At 38.2% G+C, this 22326-nt stretch overlaps 1 protein-coding gene across 2 annotated transcripts in view; it reads right to left on the bottom strand.

Moving 5' to 3' along the window:
• Window positions 1–22326, bottom strand: part of COL4A5 (collagen type IV alpha 5 chain) — a 309426-nt gene that overhangs the window by 153459 nt on the left and 133641 nt on the right. For both annotated transcript variants that reach the window (XM_054723296.1, XM_054723239.1), the window contains exons 4-9: window positions 17701–17745; window positions 13728–13772; window positions 12854–12916; window positions 10640–10693; window positions 9668–9694; window positions 7131–7211 (exon numbers count right to left, since the gene is read on the bottom strand). In XM_054723296.1, the coding sequence (XP_054579271.1) occupies window positions 7131–7211; window positions 9668–9694; window positions 10640–10693; window positions 12854–12916; window positions 13728–13772; window positions 17701–17745 (315 nt within the window). The remainder of the gene's footprint in view (window positions 1–7130; window positions 7212–9667; window positions 9695–10639; window positions 10694–12853; window positions 12917–13727; window positions 13773–17700; window positions 17746–22326) is intronic.

Below are 22326 nucleotides of genomic sequence, written 5' to 3'. Positions count from 1 at the left end.
GCTGTTCCCAAATCTTAGCTATTGTAAATTGTGCTGCTATGAACATAGGGGTGCATATATCCTTTCTAATTGGTGTTTCTAGGTTTTAGGATATATTTCTAAGAATGGTATTACTGGGTCAAATGGGAGTTCCATTTTTAGTTTTTTGAGGAAACTCCATACTGTTCTCCACAGTGGCTGCACCAGTCTGTATTCCCACCAGCAGTGCACATGGGTTCCTTTTTTTCCACATCCTCACCAGCACTTGTCGTTTGTTGATTTATTGATGATAGCCATTCTGACAGGTGTGAGATGGTACTGCATTTTCATTTTGATTTGCATCTCACGGATAATTAGTGACTTTGAACATGTTTTCATGTGTCTCTTGGCCTTCCTTCTGTCTTCTTTCGAAAAGATTCTATTTAGGTCCGTTGCCCATTTTTTTTATTGGATCATTTATCTTCCTTTTATTAAGTTGTATAAGTTGCCAGTAGATGTTGGAGATTAAACCTTTATCAGTGATAACATTTGCAAATACATTCTCCCATACAGTGGGCTTTCTTATTGTTTTGTTGATGGTTTCTTTTGCTGTGAAAAAGCTTTTTATTTTGATGTAGTCCGATTTGTTTATTTTCTCTTTAGCTTCCATTGCCCTAGGAGCAGTATCAGTGAAGAAGTTCTTTCGGCATGTCTGAAATTTTGCTGCCTGTGGATTCCTCTAGTATTTTTATGGTTTCCCATCTTATGTTTAAGTCCTGTATCCATTTTGAGTTTATTTTTGTATATGGTGTAAGTTGGTGGTCTAGTTTCATTTTTTTGCATGTATCTGTCAAATTTTCCCAACACCATTTATTGAAGAGACTGTCTTGACTCCATTGTATGTTCATGCCTCCTTTGTCAAATATTAATTGAGCATAGTGGTTTTGGTCGATATCTGGATTCTCTATTCTATTCCATTGGACTATATGTCTGTTCTTGTGCCAGTACCAGGCTGTTTTGAGAACAGTGGCTTTGTAATACAGCTTGAAATCTGGTATTGAGATCCCACCTACTTTGTTCTTCTTTCTCAGGATTGCTGTGGCTACGCAGGGTCTTTTTTTATTCCAGATGAATTTTTGGAGAGTTCTTTCTAGGTCTGTGAAATATGCTGTTGGTATTTTAATGGGGAGTGCATTGAATATAGATTGCTTTGGGTAGGTTGGACATTTTAATGATGTTGATTCTACCAATCCATGAACATGGTATGTTCTTCCATCTGTTTACATCTTCCTCTATTTCTTTTTTCAGTGTCCTGAACTTTTCCGTGTATAGGTCTTTTACCTCCTTAGTTAAGTTTATTTCTAGGTATCTTAATTTTTTTGGTGCGATGGTAAATGAGATTGCTTTTTTAGTCTCTCTTTCTGTAAGTTCACTATTGGTGTATAGAAATACCATAGATTTCTTTGTGTTAATTTTATATCCTGCTATATTGGCAAATTCATTTATTAAGTCTATTAGTTTTTTGATGGAGTCTTTCGAGTATTTTATGTACAATATCATGTCATCTGAAAAAAAAGGACAGCTTTACTTCTTCTTTTCAAATTTGGATGCCTTTTATTTTTTCTTCTTGTCTAATTTCAATGGCTAATACTTCCAGTACTATGTCAAACAGGAGTGGTGAGAGTGGGCATCCCTGTCTTGTTCCTGTTCTTAGGGGAAATGGTTTTAGTTTTTGCCCATTGAATATGATGTTGGCTATGGGTTTGTCATATATGGCTTTTATTATGTTGAGGTATGATCCTATGATTCTATTCCCACCTTGCTGAGAGTTTTTATCAAGAAAAGGTGTTGGATTTTGTCAAATGCTTTTTCTGCATCAATTGATATGACTATGTGATTTTTATCTCTCAATTTGTTTATGTGATGTATCACATTTATTGATTTGTGGATATTGTACCATCCTTGCATCCCTGGGCTAATCCTACTTGGTCATGGTGTATGATCTTTCTGATGTACTGATGGATTTGATTTGCTAGAATTTTGTTGAGGATTTTGGCATCTATGTTCATGAGGGATATTGGCCTGTAATTCTCTTTCATTGTGTTTTCTTTATATGATTTTGGTATTAGGGTGATGCTGGCTTCATAGAATGAGCTTGGAAATGTTCCTTCCTCTTGAATTTTTTGGAATAGTCTGAGGAGGATGGATTTTAGTTCTTCTTTGAATGTTTGCTAAAACTCCCCTGTGAAGTCGTCTGGCCCCAGGCTTTTGTTTGCTGGAAGCTTTTTTATGACTGCTTCAATTTCTTCCATAGTTATTGGCCTATTAAGATAATTAAAATGCCAAGGGCAAAAGACAAAGAGAGAATCTTGAAAGCAGCAAGAGAAAAACAGTTAGTTACCTACAAGGGAGTACCCATACGACTGTCAATTGATTTCTCAAGAGAAACTATGCAGGCCAGACGGGAGTGGCAAGAAATATTCAAAGTGATGAACAGCAAGAACCTACAACCAAGATTACTCTACCCAGCAAAGCTATCATTCAGAATTGAACGTCAGACGAAGAGCTTCACAGACCAGAAAAAGCTAAAGGAGTTCATCACCACCAAACCAGGATTACATGAAATGCTGAAGGGTATTCTTTAAGAAGAGGAAGAAGAAAAAAAAAGGTAAAGGTAAAAATTATGAACAACAAAAAGACATCAAATACATACCTACCAACTAGTGAATCTAAAAATCAAGTGAATAAAAAAATCTGAAGAACATAATGGACTGTTGAATATAATAGAATCAGGGACATAGAAAGGCAGGCGACAGACAATTCTCAGGGGGAAGGTGGTCTGAGGGGTGCAGGAAGAGATTGGACAAAAATCTTACACCTATGGATGAAGACAGTGGCACGGGGGTAAGGGTATGGGGTGGGGTGGGGAATCAGGTGGAGGGGAGCTATGGGGGGGGGGAGAGGAACACTTGTAATAATCATCTGAACAATAAAGACTTATAAAAAAATATTTAGATTCTTCCTGATTGAGTTTTGGAAGGTTGTATTTGTCTAGGAATATGTCCATTTCCTCCAGGTTGTCCAGTTTGTTGGAATAGAGTTGTTTGTAGTATTTTAAAATAATCCTTTGTATTTCGGCGGGGTCTGTTGTTATTTCACCTTTTTCATTTCTGATTTTGTTTATTTGGGTCCTCTCTCTTTGCTTCTTGGTGAGCCTGGCTAGAAGTTCATCAATCTTGTTTATCCTTTCAAAGAACCAGCTCTTTGTTTTGTTGATCTTTTGTACTGTTTCTTTGGTCTCTATGTCATTTATCTCTGCTCTGATCTTTATTATTTCCTTCCGTATGCTTACACTGGGCTTTTCTTTTTGCTGTCTTTCTAATGCTTTGAGTTGTAGGGTTAGGTAATTTATTATCATTGTTTCTTGTTTTTTACAGTAGGCTCATAGAGCTATGAACTTCCCTCTCAAGACTGCTTTTGCTGTGTCCCATACATTTTGGATTGTTGTGTTTTCATTGTTGTTTGTTGCCATGATGTTTTTTATTTCTTCTTTGATCTCTCTGGTAACTCAGTCATTGTTTAATAGCATGCTATTTAGTCTCCATTTTTTTTATTTTTTTGGATTGTTTTTATTGTAGTTGATTTCCAGTTTTATGCCACTCTGACCTGAGAAGATGCTTTATATGGTTTCTGTCTTCTTGAATATGAAGAGACTTTGCCTGTGACCCAATATATGGTCTATCTTTGAAAATGACCCATGTGCACTTGAGAAGAATGTATATTCTGTGGTTTTGGGGTGAAATGTTCTGAAGATGTCAATTAATTCCATCTGGTCTAGTGAGTCATTTAGGATTGATGTTTCTTTGCTGATTTTTTGTTTAGAGGATTTGTCCAATGGTGATAGTGGGGTATTAAAGTCTCCTACTATGATTGTATTGCTGTCAATCTCTCCCTTTGATATCCTCCAAGAGTGTTTTCATGTTTTTGGGTGCTCCTATATTGGGTGTGTATACGTTTACCGAAGTTATTTCTTCTTGCTGGATTGCTCCCTTTAGTATTATGAAGTGGGCTTCCTTATCTCTTTTTATATCCTTCACTTTGAGATCTAACTTGTCCGATATAAATATTGCTACCCCCACTTTTTTTTCATTTCCAGTCGACTAAAAAACCGTTTTCTATCCCTTCACCCTCAGTCTGTGTGTGTTTTTTTGTTCTGAGGTGGGTTTCTTGTAGACAGCAGATATATGGGTCATGTTTTCTTATCCAATCCGTTACCCTATGTCTTTTGATTGGGGCATTTAATCCATTTACATTTAAAGTTATTATTGTTAGGTACTTGTTTGTCACCATTTTTATTCTTTACCCCTGTGTTCCTTCTTTGCTTCTTCTTTCTTTTTTTTTTTTTTTTACAGCAGACCCTTTAGCATTTCTTGCATTGCTGGTTTGGTGTAATAAACTCCCTTAGTCCTTTTTTTGTCTGTGAAGCTCCTTATTTCACCTTCAATTTTGATTGATAGCCTTGCTGGGTACAGTATTCTTGGATTCGGACCCTTTCTTTGCATGACTTTGTATATTTCATTCCATTCCCTTCTGGCCTGATGTGTTTCTGTTGAGAAATCAGTCTCTAGTCTGATGGGGGATCCTTTGTAGGTAACTTTCTGTCTCTCTCTGGCTGCTTTTAAGATTCTTACTTTGTTGTTGGTGTTTGAAAATTTAATTATAATGTGCCTTGGTGTCGGTCTTTTGGGGTTCATTTTGCTTGGAACTCTGTGAGCTTCTTGGCTTTGTGTGGATTTTTTCTTCCCTATATCAAGGAAGTTTTCTGTCATTATTTCTTCAAACAGGTTTTTTATTCCTTGCACAGTTTCCTCTCCTTCTGGCACCCCTATATGCGGATGTTGTTTTGTTTTGTGTTATCCCAAAGTTCCCTTAGGCTCTTCTCCTGCTTTTTAATTTTTTTTTTTTTTATCTAGAAGCTGCTCCACTTTGGGTATTTTTTTCCTACCTTGTCTTCTAGCTCACTGATGTGGTCCTCTGCTTCTTCTAGTCTACTCTTGATGCTTTCTATTGAGTTCTTTACAGCAGCGATGTCATTTTTCATTTCTTCTTGGTTCTTCTTCATTTCCTCTTGGTTCTTACACATATTGTCAAATTTGTCTTCCATTCTTTTTATCCACCTTATGATCATTTCTCTGAATTCTTTCTCTGACAGGTTGCTTGCCTCCATTTCGTTCACTTCCTTTTCTGGTGATGCCTGCTTTTCTTTTATATGCGGGCTGTTTCTTTGTCTCCCCATGATCTCTCTTCTCCAGGTGTCTGGTTATTTAGTTCTCTCTCTCCTTTTTGTGAGGGAGTGTAGAGCTCCTCTGAATCCACGTGCTTGGGTCACTTGGGGACCGGTGTTTTCGGGTTCGCAGATGTTCGGTGGGTGCCATAGTTTTAGATTCCACGGGCTTCTCAGGTGTCTGATAACTTCCACTTTCCCCTTCCAGATGGCGCTGTCTCCGTGTCCAAGTGGGTCACTCTGGGAGGGGACCCAGCAGCAGTGGGGGCTTCCCGGTCCACCAGTCCCGCACAGTCTCCTGGAGTATAGCTGTCACTTAATTCACCAACAAACACTCCCATTGCAAGCACACACTTTCCCTTTGCTTTCTCACTCACACACTATCTTGCAGTATGCCTTCCCTTCGGCAGCCATCTTTGAACTCCGACATATGTAATATTTTAAACAATAAAAAAAGAAGGAATGGAATACTCAATATGATAGTTATGACTTTAGAGAATGCAGAAACCACAGGTTGATTCAAAATTATTTGTAATATTCTAGTTCTTACATGATTTTTGCAGTCACAGTTGTTCATTGGGTATTTATGCTTCATAACATACATATATTTTGCATGAATTCTGTTGTTTTTTCAAATATTACATAATAGAAATTTATAAAAGACTAGTAGCCCGTTTGCACGAAGATTTGTGCAATAGACCTTCATTCACCTGGCTGCCTGCACCAGTTTTCTGCCGGCACTGGGGACCCAGGCCTTGGCTGTGGCCACCACCTTCTACCTTCTTTCAGGGTCCCGGCTTGGCCCTGGGCGGTGGCCTTGGGCTCGGCTGCACCCAGCGTCCCTGGACCCGATCTCAGGAGCGAGCCGACCCCCCAGGTCGGCTCGCTCCTGCGATCGGAGCAGGCACCCCGCTGGCGCCCAAGGCTGGGAAAGCCCCGGGCGGCTTTCCGGGCCTTGGGCTCCGCCGCACCCCAGCGTCCCTGCGACCTGATCGCAGGAGCAGGCACCCCGCTGGCGCCCAAGGCCGGGAAAGCCCCGGGCGGCTTTCTGGGCCTTGGGCTCCGCCACACCCCAGCATCCCTGCAACGGTTTCCTGGTGGGCGTGGTTGGTGGGCGTGGCCTGGTTGGTGGGCGTGGCTTGGGCATAGCGAAGGTGCGGTCAATTTGCATATTTGTCTATTATAAGGTAAGATAAGGGTAAAGTTGAAAGTACTTAAGAGCATATGGATGGGAGATAAGTATGATATGAGAAGGTAGTTTTAAAAAGTCCTTGACATTTTATGTTAGTGATCAAATATTAGAAAGTATTGATTTTTGTTTTTGGCAAAGGGATTAATCCTTACAAATATAAACCTCAAGAAATTGACTTCCTAATCTACAAATACTCCAATTATTACTGTCTCCATGCATATATGGTATCTGTAGGCTAATATAACTCGTTTTTAAGATTGTAGTTGATGCATCAATTGTATTCCTTCAGCCTAAAATATGCAAACTGATAGTGTTACAAATGAAATCTTCTAATGCCTTAAATGGAAGATCTAGGATATTATTTTTAATCAGACCATTTATAATTATTAAGACTAATCCTGCTACCCTACTGATTCCCACATCACAAAAATAAAAATATATTTTTGCTGCCAAATAATAAAACCAGTATCTCCATGGAAATTATATAGAAAAGTAAGAAAAGAAAAAACACACAACAAAACAGTGCTTCTTAAAATTCTCCCTGGTCCAGATTGCTTTAATCTTCAGATAGAAGTACATGCAATGTCTATCAAACTTCCAATGATAATTTCTATAACTAAAAGCTAAAAAGAAAAAAAGTGATGCTGTGATTTGATTACATCAATATTGCAAAGAAGAAAATAACTGGATGCTTACTTGTACTCCAGGAGGACCTGGATATCCTGGATTACCCTTTGGTCCTGGCAGTGATGACATAATTATACTACCTGGTTCACCCTGAAAGAAACCATCAATGAAAGTTATAAATAGCAGTTATGATACATGAAAACTGGCAAGAGCATGAAAAATGATCTGAGAATTCAATTTGTCACATGAATGTCCTGAAAGATTAGGCAAATTCAATAATTAACATGAATAAATTTGCCTTTTAATGGGAAGTGAGGAAGTAGCCAGAGTATACTGAAATAAAATTATTTAAAAGAGCCTGTGATACTTTCAGTTACTAATTCATTCAAAATTATTGAATATTAATATTTACCAAGAACTGTGTTAGGCCCTCAGTACTCATTAGTGAAAAAGATTAACAAGATTTCTGTTCTCATAGTGCTAACAATATACTGGGGGAATGAAAAGCATAACATGTAAACAAATAAGATGACCAAATGTTCTGTTACGGGCAATGAAGAAAAGCAAAATAGTACATGATAAAGAAATAGTGGAGGATTAAAAATAAATTACAATTGCCCTGGCTGGGTGGCTCAGTTGGTTATAGTATCTTCCTGTATATGAAAAGGTTGCAGGTTTGATTCCCAGTTAGGCATATACCTAGGTTGCAGTTTGATCCCTGGTCAAGGTGCTTGTGGGAGGCAACCGATCCATGTTTCTCATCTCTCTCTCTCTCTTTTTCTCTCTGTGTCTGTTTCTGTCTCGCTCTCTCTCCCACTTCCTCTCTCTCTAAAATCAATGGGAGCATATTCTCAGGTGAGGATTGGAAAACAAAGTGATAATTATGTGACATGATAGAGGTGCTAGTCCTATATAATAAAAGCCTAATATGCTAAGTGTCTGACCATGTGACTATTCGACCAGTCACTATGATGCGCACTGACCACCAGGGGGGCAGACACTCTGACTGGTAGGTTAGCTTGCTGCTGTGGTATGGCCGATCGGGACTGGGCAAGATGGGCTGGACACACCCTGGAGCCCTCCTGTAGTCCCTCCCTGGCCCCAATTGTGCACTAGTGGGGTCCCTCGGCCTGGCCTGTACCCTCTTGCAATCCAGGACCCCTCGGGGGATGTCAGAGAGCTGGTTTCAGCTGACCCTCACAGGCCAGGCAGAGGAACCCCACGCACTGGGCCTCTAGTTATTATTATAATGACATTTATTATATATAAATGTATCAAATTAACATGTACACCTTAAGTTTATGCAATGTTCTATGTGAAATATATTTCAATTAAAAATAGTGAAGGAAATTAATTTAGTGTGGGCAGGCACAGAAGGACAATCTCTGAAGGTAACATTTAGGCTGGGAGCTAAAGAATAATAAGGCATCATCCAGGTGAAGATCGGGGATGAGTGTTAGGTAGTGAAAGAACCCTGAAAGGGAAGAGTTTGGGTTATTCAAATAACTTAATGAAGAGTGGTGTGATCAGTGACCTAAAAGAAAAGTGGCTTAAAGATAAAGCTGAAAATGTAGGCAGGGACCAGAACATGCAGGTCTTACAGGAAAAGAATGTTAGATGCACTTGGTTAGATGCAGTGGGAAGCTCTTGAAGGTTTATAAGCAGGAAGATAAAACTATTGATTTACATTTTCAAAAGATCATTCTTGGATGTTTTGTAGAGATTAAATCTGTTTTGAAGGTCGGGGGAGCATAGCAAAAAACAACAACGAGAGAGAGAGAGAGAGAGAGAGGGAGAGAGGGAGAGAGAGAGAGAGAGAGAGAGAGAGAGACTAGTTAAGGGGCTATTACAATAGTCTATATGAGACATTATAGTTAGTTTAGTGGCAGTGGGGATGGAGAAAAGAGGGTAAATAAATGTAAGTTTTGGGGCTTATGTAATAGTGTACATAATATATAGTGATGCAAATTTTAAAGATGGAGAAGCCAGAGAAAAGAACAGGTTTATTTTGGGCTGTGTTAACTTTGAACATGTTAATTTGAATGTCTGAGAAATATTTGAGTAAAGATGTCAGGGAGGCATCTAGGTCAGAAGAAAAGTCTGTTTTAGTGATATAAATGTAGGTATTCAGTAACTAAATAGTAAAAATACGATGAGCATTAATATTGCTAGGCATATAAGAGAAGAGAGAGTCAGACTGTGCCCTAATACCTGCTGGGTAGGATAGTATGAGCTTGCATACAACACTACTGAATGCACAGAGATTCAGATTATAAGAATCAGGGAAGGGTAGTGTCACAGAATACAGGGGAAAGAGTTTGTTGAGAGAGCAGGTGGTCAATTGTATAAAAATGTAATGAGGACTAAATGTATCAGAAAAGAAATTTGAGTCTGATATACATATTTATAAGTGTATCATTATACAGGAGGTAATTAAATCCACAGGAACAAAGGATACTGCTTCAGGAGAGCTTGTAAGTATGCAACTGCCCAACTTCTAGAAGCATCCATTTTTAAGACAGAAGTCAGTGATGTTATCTGATTAAAGTTGCAGGCTTTCCAAATATTTTATTCAAAATGTTTTCCTTCCCAACATGAGTGCTTACCTTCATACCTGGAATCCCAGGAGGTCCCTATTATTAAAAAGAAAATATATTGTTATATATATACTAGAGGCCCAGTGCACAGAATTCATGCATGGGAAGGGGAGTCCCTCAGCCCAGCCTTCACCCTCACGCAATCCGGGACCCCTTGGGGGATGTCTGACTGCTGGTTTAGGCCCGATCCTGCAGGGATCCCTGTGGGATTAGGCCTAAACCAGCAGTTGGACATCCCTCTCACAATCCGGGACCTCTGGCTCCTAATAGCTGGCCTGCCTGACCGCCCCTAACCACTCTGCCTGCCTGCCTGATCACCCCTAACCACTCGCCTGCCTGCCTGATCACCCCTAACCGCTCGCCTGCCTGACTGATCGCCCCTAACCACTCTGCCTGCTTGCCTGATGCCCCTAAGTGCTTGCCTGCCTGCCTGATCGCTCCTAACCACCTCTGACTCTGCCCCCGCCTCTGTGGCTTTGTCTGGAAGAACATCCAGAATGACGTTTGGAAGATCGTTCGGCTGTCTGATCTAATTAGCATGTTACACTTTTATTATTATAGATGAGTGTGATGCTTTCCAAATAGAGTCCAAATTGAATAGACGACTATAGGGTCATTCTGAGTACAATATATCTTAGGATACTTAGAGATTACATTTATATAGGGTGGGAAAAAGTAGATTCACAGCTGTTCGTATGGAAAATAATACAATAATTAAAATAATAAAACAAGAATTAACTTTGTGTTTTACATACTCACAACTATAAACCTACTTTTACCCCACCCTGTATTAAATAACAGAATCCTTGCTTATACCTAGCACAGAGCTATACTACAAACTTTGTTTTTTAAAAAACCTTTTCTAGTTTACTACTTTAAAATTTATTGTTGTTCCACATGAATGCACTAAGCTCACTTTCTACACTTCTGTTTCTTCTGTCAATTCCTGTGTTCATTACAATCCCAAATTTTATAACTTACTGGAGGACCCTGTAAACCAGGAAAACCGGGACTGCCTGGAAATCCACGTTCTCCCTAGGAGTTAAAAAGAAAGAGCATGAGGAACAAGAAAGAAAGCATAGCTATACCAGCAAACAATGATTTATTGAAAAGATTTCTGTAAAAGCCATTTTGAAACATATCAGATTGCCAAAAATTCATTAGCCTTCACTTTCCAATTATTTCAGTATCAACTATCCAGATTATGTCCAAATGTCTAAGATACTTTTATCCCTATTCAATAATCCCAATAAAAAATAAAGACAAATGATCTTTTAACTGTTATTTTATTCTGACAAATCCATTTTGAGACAATCACACCAGATTCCTGGCCATAATCACATTTAATAGTTAATGATTTGCCCCAATTTCCTGCCCATGTATTCTATAGATTCTTATTTTAACTGTCTTATTTTATTTTCTTTTATTGCAAAATATTATTTATTTATTTCTCCTAATAGAAAAATATGGTAAGAATGCCATTAATGTCACCAAGAGCACAATGATAGCAATAGTTCTAGCAATTGCAGGTCATTATGTTTTCTAGGCACCAATTTTGTTTTCACTTATTATTGTAATGTACTACTATGGACATTTGGTTTAGAAAACAAAAGCTAAAGTTGTTGTAGAAGAACCCCAATGCACCCTCCTTTCAAATACCTGTATGCCACAGTAATCCTAGAAACATCCTTATTAGAGGTTTAAAAGAGTAAAATTATTTGGTCTGTGTGCCTTTAATTATTGTCCAATACCCTCTCTTCACCACTTTTTGCACATGGAAAAGGTAGGTTCAGAGAGAAAGGAAGTGGCCTGAACATTAAATTTAGAAGACAGAAAACAATAGAAAAGATATATTCTGGTTCCATGACTGGGGTTCATTCTATTAGTTGTACAGTAAGAAATATAAGAAACCATTTTATCTAAAAGTATACATAACAAATCCATTTTAAAAATTGTGTTGCTCATATAATTGGAGGCCTCAAATACAAACTAATTATGAAATCTGCTAAGTTGTTGCTTTACAAAAAGAAAGAAAACTATCCCTTTAATCATATAACATAGTATTCTCATTATAAATAATATTTTGTCTTCAAATTTAAAATTTGGGACAGTGGTCTGTTTGTTGCTCAAGGTATGACTGAAAACAAGAAAAGTAGGTCAGGAAAAAAATGTTTATCATATGTAATGTTTCATTTTTCTTTTTAAATTGTTAAACTCATCATTTTCACTAACAGAAAAGAGTTTCATACTAATAGTTTATAGTAAAAATTGATGTGTTCTATTACATAAAGATTTTTACAATTGTTTCTTAAGGAAGTTAAGTAAGGCAGAAAACAGTTTAAAAACATGAACTATTTGAAAACTTAAGTTGTACATGGTTTTTAAAAAAGTAAGCTAATGAATGACACTCATTCATACATATTAATTTTAACAACTGATATAATATTAAAACATCATATATAATAAAAGCCTAATATGCAAATTGTCACCTTGACTGGGAGTTTGACCAGGAGTTTGACCAGGGGGCAGGGCCAGTGGCAGCGACAGCACGTGGCTGGGGCAGTGGTCGGCAAACTCATTAGTCAATAGAGCCAAATATCAACAGTACAACGATTGAAATTTCTTTTGAGAGCCAAATTTTTTAAACTTAAACTTCTTCTAATGCCACTTCTTCAAAATAGACTCGCCCAGGCTGTGGTATTTTGTGGAAGAGCCACACTCAAGGGGCCAAAGAGCTGCATGTGGCTCTCGAGCCGCAGTTTGCCGACCATGGGGCTGGGGGAAGGGAGGCTGCCAGGGACCCTACCCATGCATGATTTTGCACACTGGGCCTCTAGTGTGTATACTGTATATATATATATATATATATATATATATATATATATATATATACACACATACACACATACATACTAATTCCTTTTTAACTTTCATCTTACATTACACTAAATTCAGAAAAGGTTTTCATAAGTAATCTTCAATTCAATGCAATGTCCCAGCTATTTACACATACTTAAACCTAAAGCATTACTGATGTTTCAAATTATTGAAAATGTTAACTCAGAACACACAGCTATGTATGTCCGAGACATGAAGCTATTATATCTCTTCTTCAATATTCTAAATATTGATTTATTTAGATTTTAAAATCTGTTATTATCAATCATATTACCTAAACTTAAGTTGAGATCTCACCTTGGTTCCATTGCATCCAGGGACACCTTGAGGTCCAGGGGCCCCATCATGGCCTGGCATTCCCTATGAAAAGTGATATAACAGATACATAATATTTCTTAGATTATTTTAAAATATTTTATTAGGTTTAATAGAGTTACATTGATTAATAAAATTATATAGGTTTCAGGTATACAATCCTATAATACATTATCTGTATATTGTATTGTGTGTTCACCATCCAAAATCCAGTTTCCTTCTATTACCATTTATCCCTCCTTTACCCTCTTCTACCTCCCCCCACTCCCTTTCTTTCTGGTAGTCACCAAATCACCATACTGTCATCAGTGTTTATGACATTTTTTATGTTGTTGTTTTTTGTTTAATCCCTTCACCTATTTCACCCACTCCCCCAATGCCTTCCCCTCTGACAGCTGTCAGTATTTTCTCCATATTTATGAATGTTTCTATTTTTATTTTATTTTATTAGATTCCACACATAAGTGAAATCACGTGGTATTTGTCTTTCTCTGACTTAGCAAGTACGTGGACTGTTGGTGGGAACGCAGATTGGTACATCCACTGTGGAAAATAGTATAGAGTTTCCTCAATAAATTAAAAATGGAACTGTCTTATGACCCAATGACCCCACTTCTGGAAATATATCCAAAGAAAGCCAAAACATCAATCAGAAAAAAATACATGCACCCCTATGTTCACATAGTGCTATTTACAATAGCCAAAATTTGGAAGTAGCCCAAGTGCCCATCAGTAGATGAATAGATAAAAAAAATGCTGTGGTACATTTACACAATGGAATGTTATTCAGCCATAAAAAAAGAAATCTTTTCATTCTTTTTAAGGGATTTAAAAATAAGATCCAAATCGTACTTACTGGAAGACCTGGTGTACCTGGAAATCCAGGAAGTCCAGGAGGACCCTATAAGAAGAAATAAATTCCTTGAACCAAATAACAATTAGTAAAAATGAAATAATATCCTACCTAAGGGAATTGTGAAAATTACATTTAGAAATGCAATGAATAAACTGTGTCTCACTGATTATTGCCACTCACTGTTCTTTTACACATCATAGAAAAAAACTCCTATGCATGTTAAAAGTCTAGAAAACTACAGAAGAAACTCTTATTAGAAGGAGCATTGTCTTTATTGTACTTAGTAAGAGGTGGCAAATTAATGGATGAAATGTCTTTTCTAGCTCTAGCTGGTTTTGCTCAGTGGATAGAGCATCAACCCAAGGACTGAAGGGTATCGGTTCGATTCTGGTCAAGGGCACGTACCTCAGTTGCAGGCTCGATCCCCAGCCTCTGTCAGGGCACACGTGGAAGGCAACCGATTGTGTCTCTGTCACATAGATGTTTCTCCCTCTCTGTCTCTCCCCCTACCTTCCACTCTCTCTAAAAATCAATGGAAAATATCCTTGGGTGAGGATGAACAAAAAAAAAAAGAAGAAGGAGGAGGAGAAGGAGGAGGAGGGGGAGGGGGAGGAGGGGGAGGAGGAAGAGGAGGAGGAGAAGAAAATGTCTTTTATAAAAGATAAAGTGGTTCTCCAAGGTTTGTGATGGATATTGAATTCAGCAGGGATGGGTAACTGGCAAATATATCTGCACCAGAGATCATCAATGTGATCACCCTAAAAATTCTTCAATCAATTCCCCTGTAAAGATTATCAAAAATACAAATTTGACAATATTCTCTGTAAGTGAGAGTATGGGAAAAAGGTATTCTCATACACCCCTAATGGGATCCAAATGCCATGGAGAGAAATTTGGAAGTATCTAGCAAAATTACTCAAGTATTTACCCTTTGAAGCAACTCATTTCTAAGGGTTTACTCCAAAGTTATACTAGAAATTATGAAACAAAATATGAAATTCAAGTTTATTCAATGAAGCATTATAGCTTAACTTTAGAAATGAATATATAATCATAATTATAGCTAAAGATTAGAAACAATAAGAACATGCCTAAAGAATTTATGGTAAATTTACATAATGTAAAATCATGCAGCTGTTAAAACGAGTGAGGAAGATTTCTGTACAGTGGTCTCCAGGATATAATATTAAGTAAAAGAAGCAAAGTGTAAATAGTATATATAATATGCTACCATTGTATAAGAAGGGTAGTGATACTAAACAATGAAAAGATGTACAAACAATAATAAAAATGATTTTATCTAAAGAAAAGGAAGGGACAGAATGGGGGGATGCAAGGATGGATGAGGAACATCCCTGACTATGCCTTACCTTATAGAACAATGTAAATGTTTAAAATATTAAAAAATAAAAAATAAATGAGGTAAAAGGAAATCATTAAAAATTGCAAACAAACTGGAACCAATGAACTTAATGTATATCAAGTTGCTGGCATAACAATACAGAGAAAATAATTACTTCAAGTGCTTTAAAAACATAATATTTTGACTATAATTCCTCTGTGAAATTAGTCAATTCAAGGAATGAAAAGAAAAGAAAAATAATGGCATTTAAGAATTCTACTCTCACCATTAAAATTGAAATTGTTATTTTGTTAATTTGTAAATTACTATTTGAAACTAACATAGGAACATAGGTATATTGGAGGGTACAATGTCATTTAGAATCAAAATTTTCACCTTAAGGAGACAGAGCTGGCAGGGAGAGAATAAGTATACAAAAACCTATTCATTTTAAATTTTGATTGGAATAATATGAATGCATGATATTTTTCTCTTAAAAATATCTATTTTCTAATTCTGTCCACTGAAAAGACATCAAAACAATGACAAATCCAATAGCAATGAAAACCCCTAACATTCAGACTGTTATATCTAAATCACAATTTTCACTAAAAAGAACCTGAAGTCAGAGACATGGCCAATTACAGATCTGGAGAGAAAATGTACAAAATAAGCCTGAAGCATCAGAAATCAAGGAAGTTATCAAAGATCAATAGAGTTTTGTCAAAAGGGAACAGGACAGGGACCAACTTGAAAGGGCATCCACAGACCAAAGATGGCATAATTTGGACTTATATGCATGCATATTAGCATAACCAATGGACACGGACACTGGGGCGGTGGGGTCTTGCCCTCAGGGGTGGGAGTGGACGGTGGGGTGTCAATGGGGGAAAAAGGTGACATATGTAATACTTTAAACAATAACAAATAAATATATATATAAAAGAATAATGAGCACAATTGTTTGAAACTAATAAATTCCATGTGTTTGTAAGGATAATACATTCAAAACAACCTTCCTTCATCATCACTTGAAGTTGCTGGTATAGCAACTCATTACCATATTAGAATTCCAGCTGATAAATTACAATTCTAGCTAATAAATGAAGGGTTAATAGAATTTTTAAAATCATCACTTTGCAACTCTGAATGAAAAAAAAAATGGATCTAGACAATGATCATGGATGGATGCTACACCACTAAGTGAAAGCTGATGGGGACATTTTTGTTGGCAGAATCAGGCTCATAATCCTGAGACCACTGATTAAACCTAGCATAAAAAGGGGGATTAGACAGATATTTGGGCCATAAGAAGTAATTGAATATAAAGTACATAGCATGACCTATAAAGTGTTATTTTTTTTCACTAGTCACAAAACTTTATTGAAGTGATGGATATATATATAATTCTTCTGAGAAATGTTCTGAACCACACACTTGATGGTTACAAACACATCAAGATTTTTTTATTGGTACATGTTTCTATTTTCTTTAGTTTTTGCAGTATAATTTACATACTGTAAAATTGACAAATCTTAAGTGTACAGCTCTTTCTGTATCCCCAGAAAGTTCTCTAGTACCTCTTCCAAGGCAACCTCCAATTTGCAGAAAATATTGGGGAACAGAGGAACAATTTAAATGACATCATGAATAAACAATCACTTACTTTCAGAATGTGGAACATAGTATAATACAAATGACCCAGTTTCTCCAATGGCATGGTAAAGAATCTTAATAAATACACCAACCAAATGCAATATATGTAATTTGCTTCGATTCTGGTTAGAACAAATCAATTATAAAAAGACATCTTTGAGACAATTGAGGAAATCTGAATATGGAATGAGTTTTTAAGTATATTGAAGTAATGTTGTATTCTTCCAAAAAATAGTTACTCTTTAACACAGTGGTTTAAACCATTGATTCCCATGTATTCTCTTCAAGATACACAAAATTATAATATGTGTATATGATAACACTGGGAGGGTACACAGTCTGAGGGCCCAGCCCTGTTAAACTAGAGAACTGAGATGATCACAATGATTAGAAATTTCTGGTTTAAACCATTTGTATGATATATACTAGTATTTTAAGTGAATTGGCAATTTGTTAGAATGAATCACTTTGTAATTTTTTTTATTTTTTTTAAAGCTATTATTTTTTTAACTATATTTTATTGATTTTTCACAGAGAGGAAGAGAGAGGGATAGAGAGTTAGAAACATCAATGAGAGAGAAACATTGATCAGCTGCCTCCTGCACACCCCCCACTGGGGATGTGCCCGCAACCAAGGTACATGCCTTTGACCGGAATCGAACCTGGGACCTTTCAGTCCGCAGGCCGACGCTCTATCCACTGAGCCAAACCGGTTTCGGCCACTTTGTAATTTTTAACCATAAGCTACTTTAAAATATTCTTACATTAGTGTGTATAGACATCTGTATATGTAAATATAACTATCCAAATACTAAGGGCTAATTGTAGACATATAGCAACTCTTTGAATTTTTTGAAGACTGAATATTTTTGCATTTCAATGTGAGTCTTTTCTTCTGTTGTCTCATAACACTTCATTTGCTTTTTCTCTGTTTTTACCAACAACATATTTGACATATAAGCACATATCACTTACTCTGATCCCTTTTGGTCCTGGTGGCCCTGGATTTCCATCATCACCCTGAAAAATACAACATACTTGGTTTTTCCCTTTCAAATAGCCCTCAAATAACCAATTTTTTATTATAAAATGAGATCATTAAATTTTTGTGAACCTTAGTGAAGATTATTGAGAAATTTACATACCCAAGGAAAAAGTATTTACTAGTATTATTGAAACGGAAAGTACTGAGGTAAGTTATTATATGATAAAAAGGCCTGCCCCCCTGGAGCTGGAGAGATTTGAGTGCAGGGCCCTGGAGCACAAGGCTGCTGAGCTGAAAGAGGAGCTGAAGGGCCTGTCCAACCTCCTCTATCACTATGACACAGCCCTCCTTCAATTAGCACAGCTCTGTTTTTATCTGTTTTATGTGGGGCTTCTGTGAAAAGTTTTATTTTGAGAAAAGGTTACCTTGCATATTTGTTTCCTCTGCTGCTGTTATAAATTACTATAAACATTGCAGCTAAAACAGCACAACCTTACATTTCTGGAAGTCAGAAGTATGATAGGTGTTCCAGTGGCAGAGCTGTGTTACTTTCTGAAGGCTTTAGGGCAGTGGTTCTCAACCTTCCTAATGCCGCGACCCTTTAATATAGTTCCCCACGCTGTGGTGACCCCCAACCATAAAATTATTTTCGTTGCTACTTCATAACTTTAATTTTGCTACTGTTAATGAATCGTAATGTAAATATCTGTGTTTTCCGATGGTCTTAGGCGACCCTGCTAGCGGTTCTCAACCTGTTTTAGGGGAAGAATCCACTTCCTATCTTTTTTTCCAACTTCTAGAGCAGGGATGGGGAATGTCCAGCCTGAGGGCCGCATAGGGCCCACAAAATCATTAGGTTTGGCTCTGCCAAAGCATTAAGGGTGAGTTACTTCAATGTTTGACCAAATTATAACAGGCTAATTTTTTAAAATTAGTCTTTATTGTTCAGATTATTACAGTTGTTCCTCTTTTTTCTCCCCATAGCTCCTCTCCATCCGGTTCCCACTCCACCCCATGCCCTTAACGCCCCCCATTGTCCTCGTCCATAGGTGTTCGATTTTTGTCCAGTCTCTTCCCGCACTCCCCCACACCCCCTTCTCTCCTAGAATTGTCAGTCCACTCCCTTTCTATGCCCCTGATTCTATTATGTTCACCAGTTTATTCTGTTCATCCGATTTTTTATTCACTCGATTTTTAGATTCACTTGTTGATAGATATGTATTTGTATAACAGGCTAATTTTTAAGTTGATAATTTTGTATGGCCCTCGAATGATGTTATATATATCCAAATGGCCCATGGCAGAAAAAAAGGTTCCCCACCCCTGTTCTAGAGCCACCAGCATTCTTCAGCTCATGGCCTTCTTAAACCTTCAAAGCCAGTAATGGCTGAATGATTCTTTATAACTTAAGTCACTCTGACACTGCTTCTTCTGCCTTCTTCTTCTACATTTAAAGAACCCTTGTGATTACACTAGGGCCACACAGACAATCCATATATATAAAAAGCCAGGGGCTGTGATGACTGAAACAACCAAACAACCGGTTGCCATGAAGTGGCATTGACTGGCAAGTGGGCTGAACTACTGACCTCACGGTCCCTCCCCCCGGCTCCCGCAGGCAGTGGAGGCTCCCACCCGCTCCAGTGAACTGTCGCCACCCACTGTAGCCACAGAACCGGCCCAATCAGGGGATGGGGCCGGCCAACCTTGCGGCCCATCCCCCAACCAGCCTGATCAGACTCTCCCATCCCAATCAAGAGTGGGCTGCACAGAGCCTGGACCCTTCCTGGCAGCCCCGAGTCCCTGGGGTTGAGAATTCTAATGGCCCTGCCCAGAGAGTAGAGGTGCCTGATGGGCAGGGACAGGGACCACAGGCCTCCAGGGAGTACCGCAGAGTTGGCAAGGAGGGCAGAGGGCCTGCGGAGGGGGAGGAGGTGAAGCCAGCGGACATCAGCCCAAAATCCAGCCCTTCACCCTGGAGGCAGCAGGCCCTTAACCCAGAACCCCAGCCTGAATCAGAAGAGCCCGAGGGAGGCTTCAGGAAGCTCTACACAGAGATGCGTGTTGAGAATGAGAGATTTCGTGAGGCCCTGATGGAGACCACATTAATGGCTGGCACAGCTCAAGGTGGAGCTGGAGTGTGCCAAGCAGAGGCAGGAGAGCTTTGCACAGAGGCTGGCCCTCCTGGAGCTGGAGAGATTTGAGTGCAGGGCCCTGGAACACAAGGCTGCTAAGCTGAAAGAGGAGCTGAAGGACCTGTCCAACCTCCAGGCTGACAACCAATGCCTCAAGGACAAGAACACAGCCCTGATGTGCATCATCAGCAAACTGTCCAAATGACCCTGGAGGACTTGCCCCTGTACCCTCATTTACACAGCTGCTTCTGCCACACGCACCCCTTCCCCTGTGTGAACACGAGTGACAGGGCTGTCTCTGAGAAGCCATAACCTCCGATCAGGACCTCCAGGCTGGGAGGGAAGGACAGAGCCCCCAGGAGCCAAGGGGGCCATCTGAGGCCAGGATGGAGAGGGGAGGCTGAGCCAGGTAGGGGAACTAGGGCTGCAGACAGGACCAAGAAGGAACTGAGGACCAGGAAGTGCCAGGACCAGTAGTCAGGACCAGAGTGGCCACCTGGAGGTCCCCTCTCACGTGTGCTGCCACCAGTCACCCCTCCCACCCCTGAGCAGGGATCCGAGAATGTGCCAAGCATCCCGCCAGCCTGGGCCAGGTGGACCTGTACATAGGGTCTGTGTGCAATAGGGAGGGATGTCTTCTATTTTTTGCTGCCCCCTTCCCGATGCAGTTGGGGGTGATCAGGCCGGCAGGAGAAGGCAGTTGGAGGTGATCAGGCCAGCAGGGGAGCAGTCAGGTGTCAATCAGGCTGGCAGGGGAGTGGTTAGGGGACGATCAGGCTGGCAGGCAGAAGCAGTTAGGAGCAATCAGGCAGGCAGGCAGGCAGGCAGGCAAGTGGTTAGAAGCCAGCAGTCATCCCCCGAGGGGTCCCAGATTGGAGAGGGTGCAGGCCGGGCTGAGGGAACACCCTCCCTCCCATGCACGAATTTTGTGCACTGGGCCTCTAGTCTAGAATAATCTCCCTTGTTTAAGACCAGCTGATTACCAACTTTAATTCCATCTGCAAACTTAATTTCAGTTGTTCTGAGGATTATGTCATGGATATCTTTAGGGGGTATTATTCTGCCTACCATACCTTGCTTTTACAAAACCTTAATATTCTACTCTTTCCACAATAGATGTACTTCTAATGAGATTTAAGAAAACTTAATTCTATTTTTAAACAACTAAAAGACCATTTGCACAATGAATATTTTGTGTTTTCCCACTAAAGGCAGAAATAAGACATCTCACATTGATGTTTCTCTCTCCCTCTCCCTTCCTCTCTCTATAAAAATCAATTTTTAAAAATATTAAAAAAGAATAAATCATATAATGATTGTCTAACCATTATGCTGTATACCTGAAACCTATACAAATAATATTGAAAGTAAATTGTAATTGAAAAATAAAAAGAATTAACCATATTACTTCTTGTGGAGCAATATTCATAAAAATATTTAAATACGTGTACCATCTGATTCAGCAATACCACTTCTAATAACCTTACAGATATAATGCCTTATTGGGGAAAATAAAATTATTAGCATTGTATATCTTACTGGGTGAAAGAGGTGAAGAGTTTAAGAAGTACAAATTGGCAGTTACAAAATAGTCATGGGGGTGTAAAGTACAGCATAGGGAATATAGTCGATAATGTTGTAATAACTATTATGGTGCCAGGCAGGTATTGGAAATATCAGGGGATCACTGTGTAAAGTATATTATTGTCTAACCAGTATGCTGTACACCGGAAACCAATACAAAATAATATTGAAAGTAAACTATAATTGAAAAATGTATATCTTAGTAACACTATTTTTAATAACAAAAATTTGAAAACTACTTAAATTATCTTAAATGAGGGATAGCTTATTATGGTTTATACACACAATGAAATAAAAAGCAGTTATAAACATAATGAGGTTTTGTGTATACTGATATGGGATATCTACAAGTATACTAAGTAAAAAGCAAATGTAAAATAATGTGTTAAATATATTACCATTTTATAAACAAAAGTAACTAAAAGTGTATCTGCAAGAAAATAACATAAATGGGTACCTATAAGGGATATGGAGAACTCAGTGGCTAATGGACACTGGTGGAAAGACAATTTTTTTTCAAGTATACCTTATGTTAATTTACTTTGAATTAAGTGAATGTATATCTACCAAAATTTAATTAAAATGTATTTATTTGTCAAAAGAAAAAAATAGTGTTTTATTAACTACCACACTGTTATAATATATTTTAAACATACAATAAGGTAGCCTTTAAATCTGAGGTGGTCTTAAGAATAAAAATGAATAGAATTCCAAAATTTTTAAATAGGTGAACTGCTGCAGTTATAGGTATATATTTAAGAAAATTGTATAGCTCTTACAAGACCAGCAATGAAACTTTACTTTTAATAATAGATAAATGCTTTGGAAACATTTATATATACATATATATGTATATTTGTTTTATACATTTAACTTTCATATATAGGAGTATGCAGA

This window comes from Eptesicus fuscus, chromosome 1 (assembly GCF_027574615.1).
Source record: "Eptesicus fuscus isolate TK198812 chromosome 1, DD_ASM_mEF_20220401, whole genome shotgun sequence".
NCBI lineage: Eukaryota > Metazoa > Chordata > Mammalia > Chiroptera > Vespertilionidae > Eptesicus > Eptesicus fuscus.
Note: the sequence above shows the minus strand (reverse complement) of the source record. Positions and strands in the feature narration are given on the sequence as shown.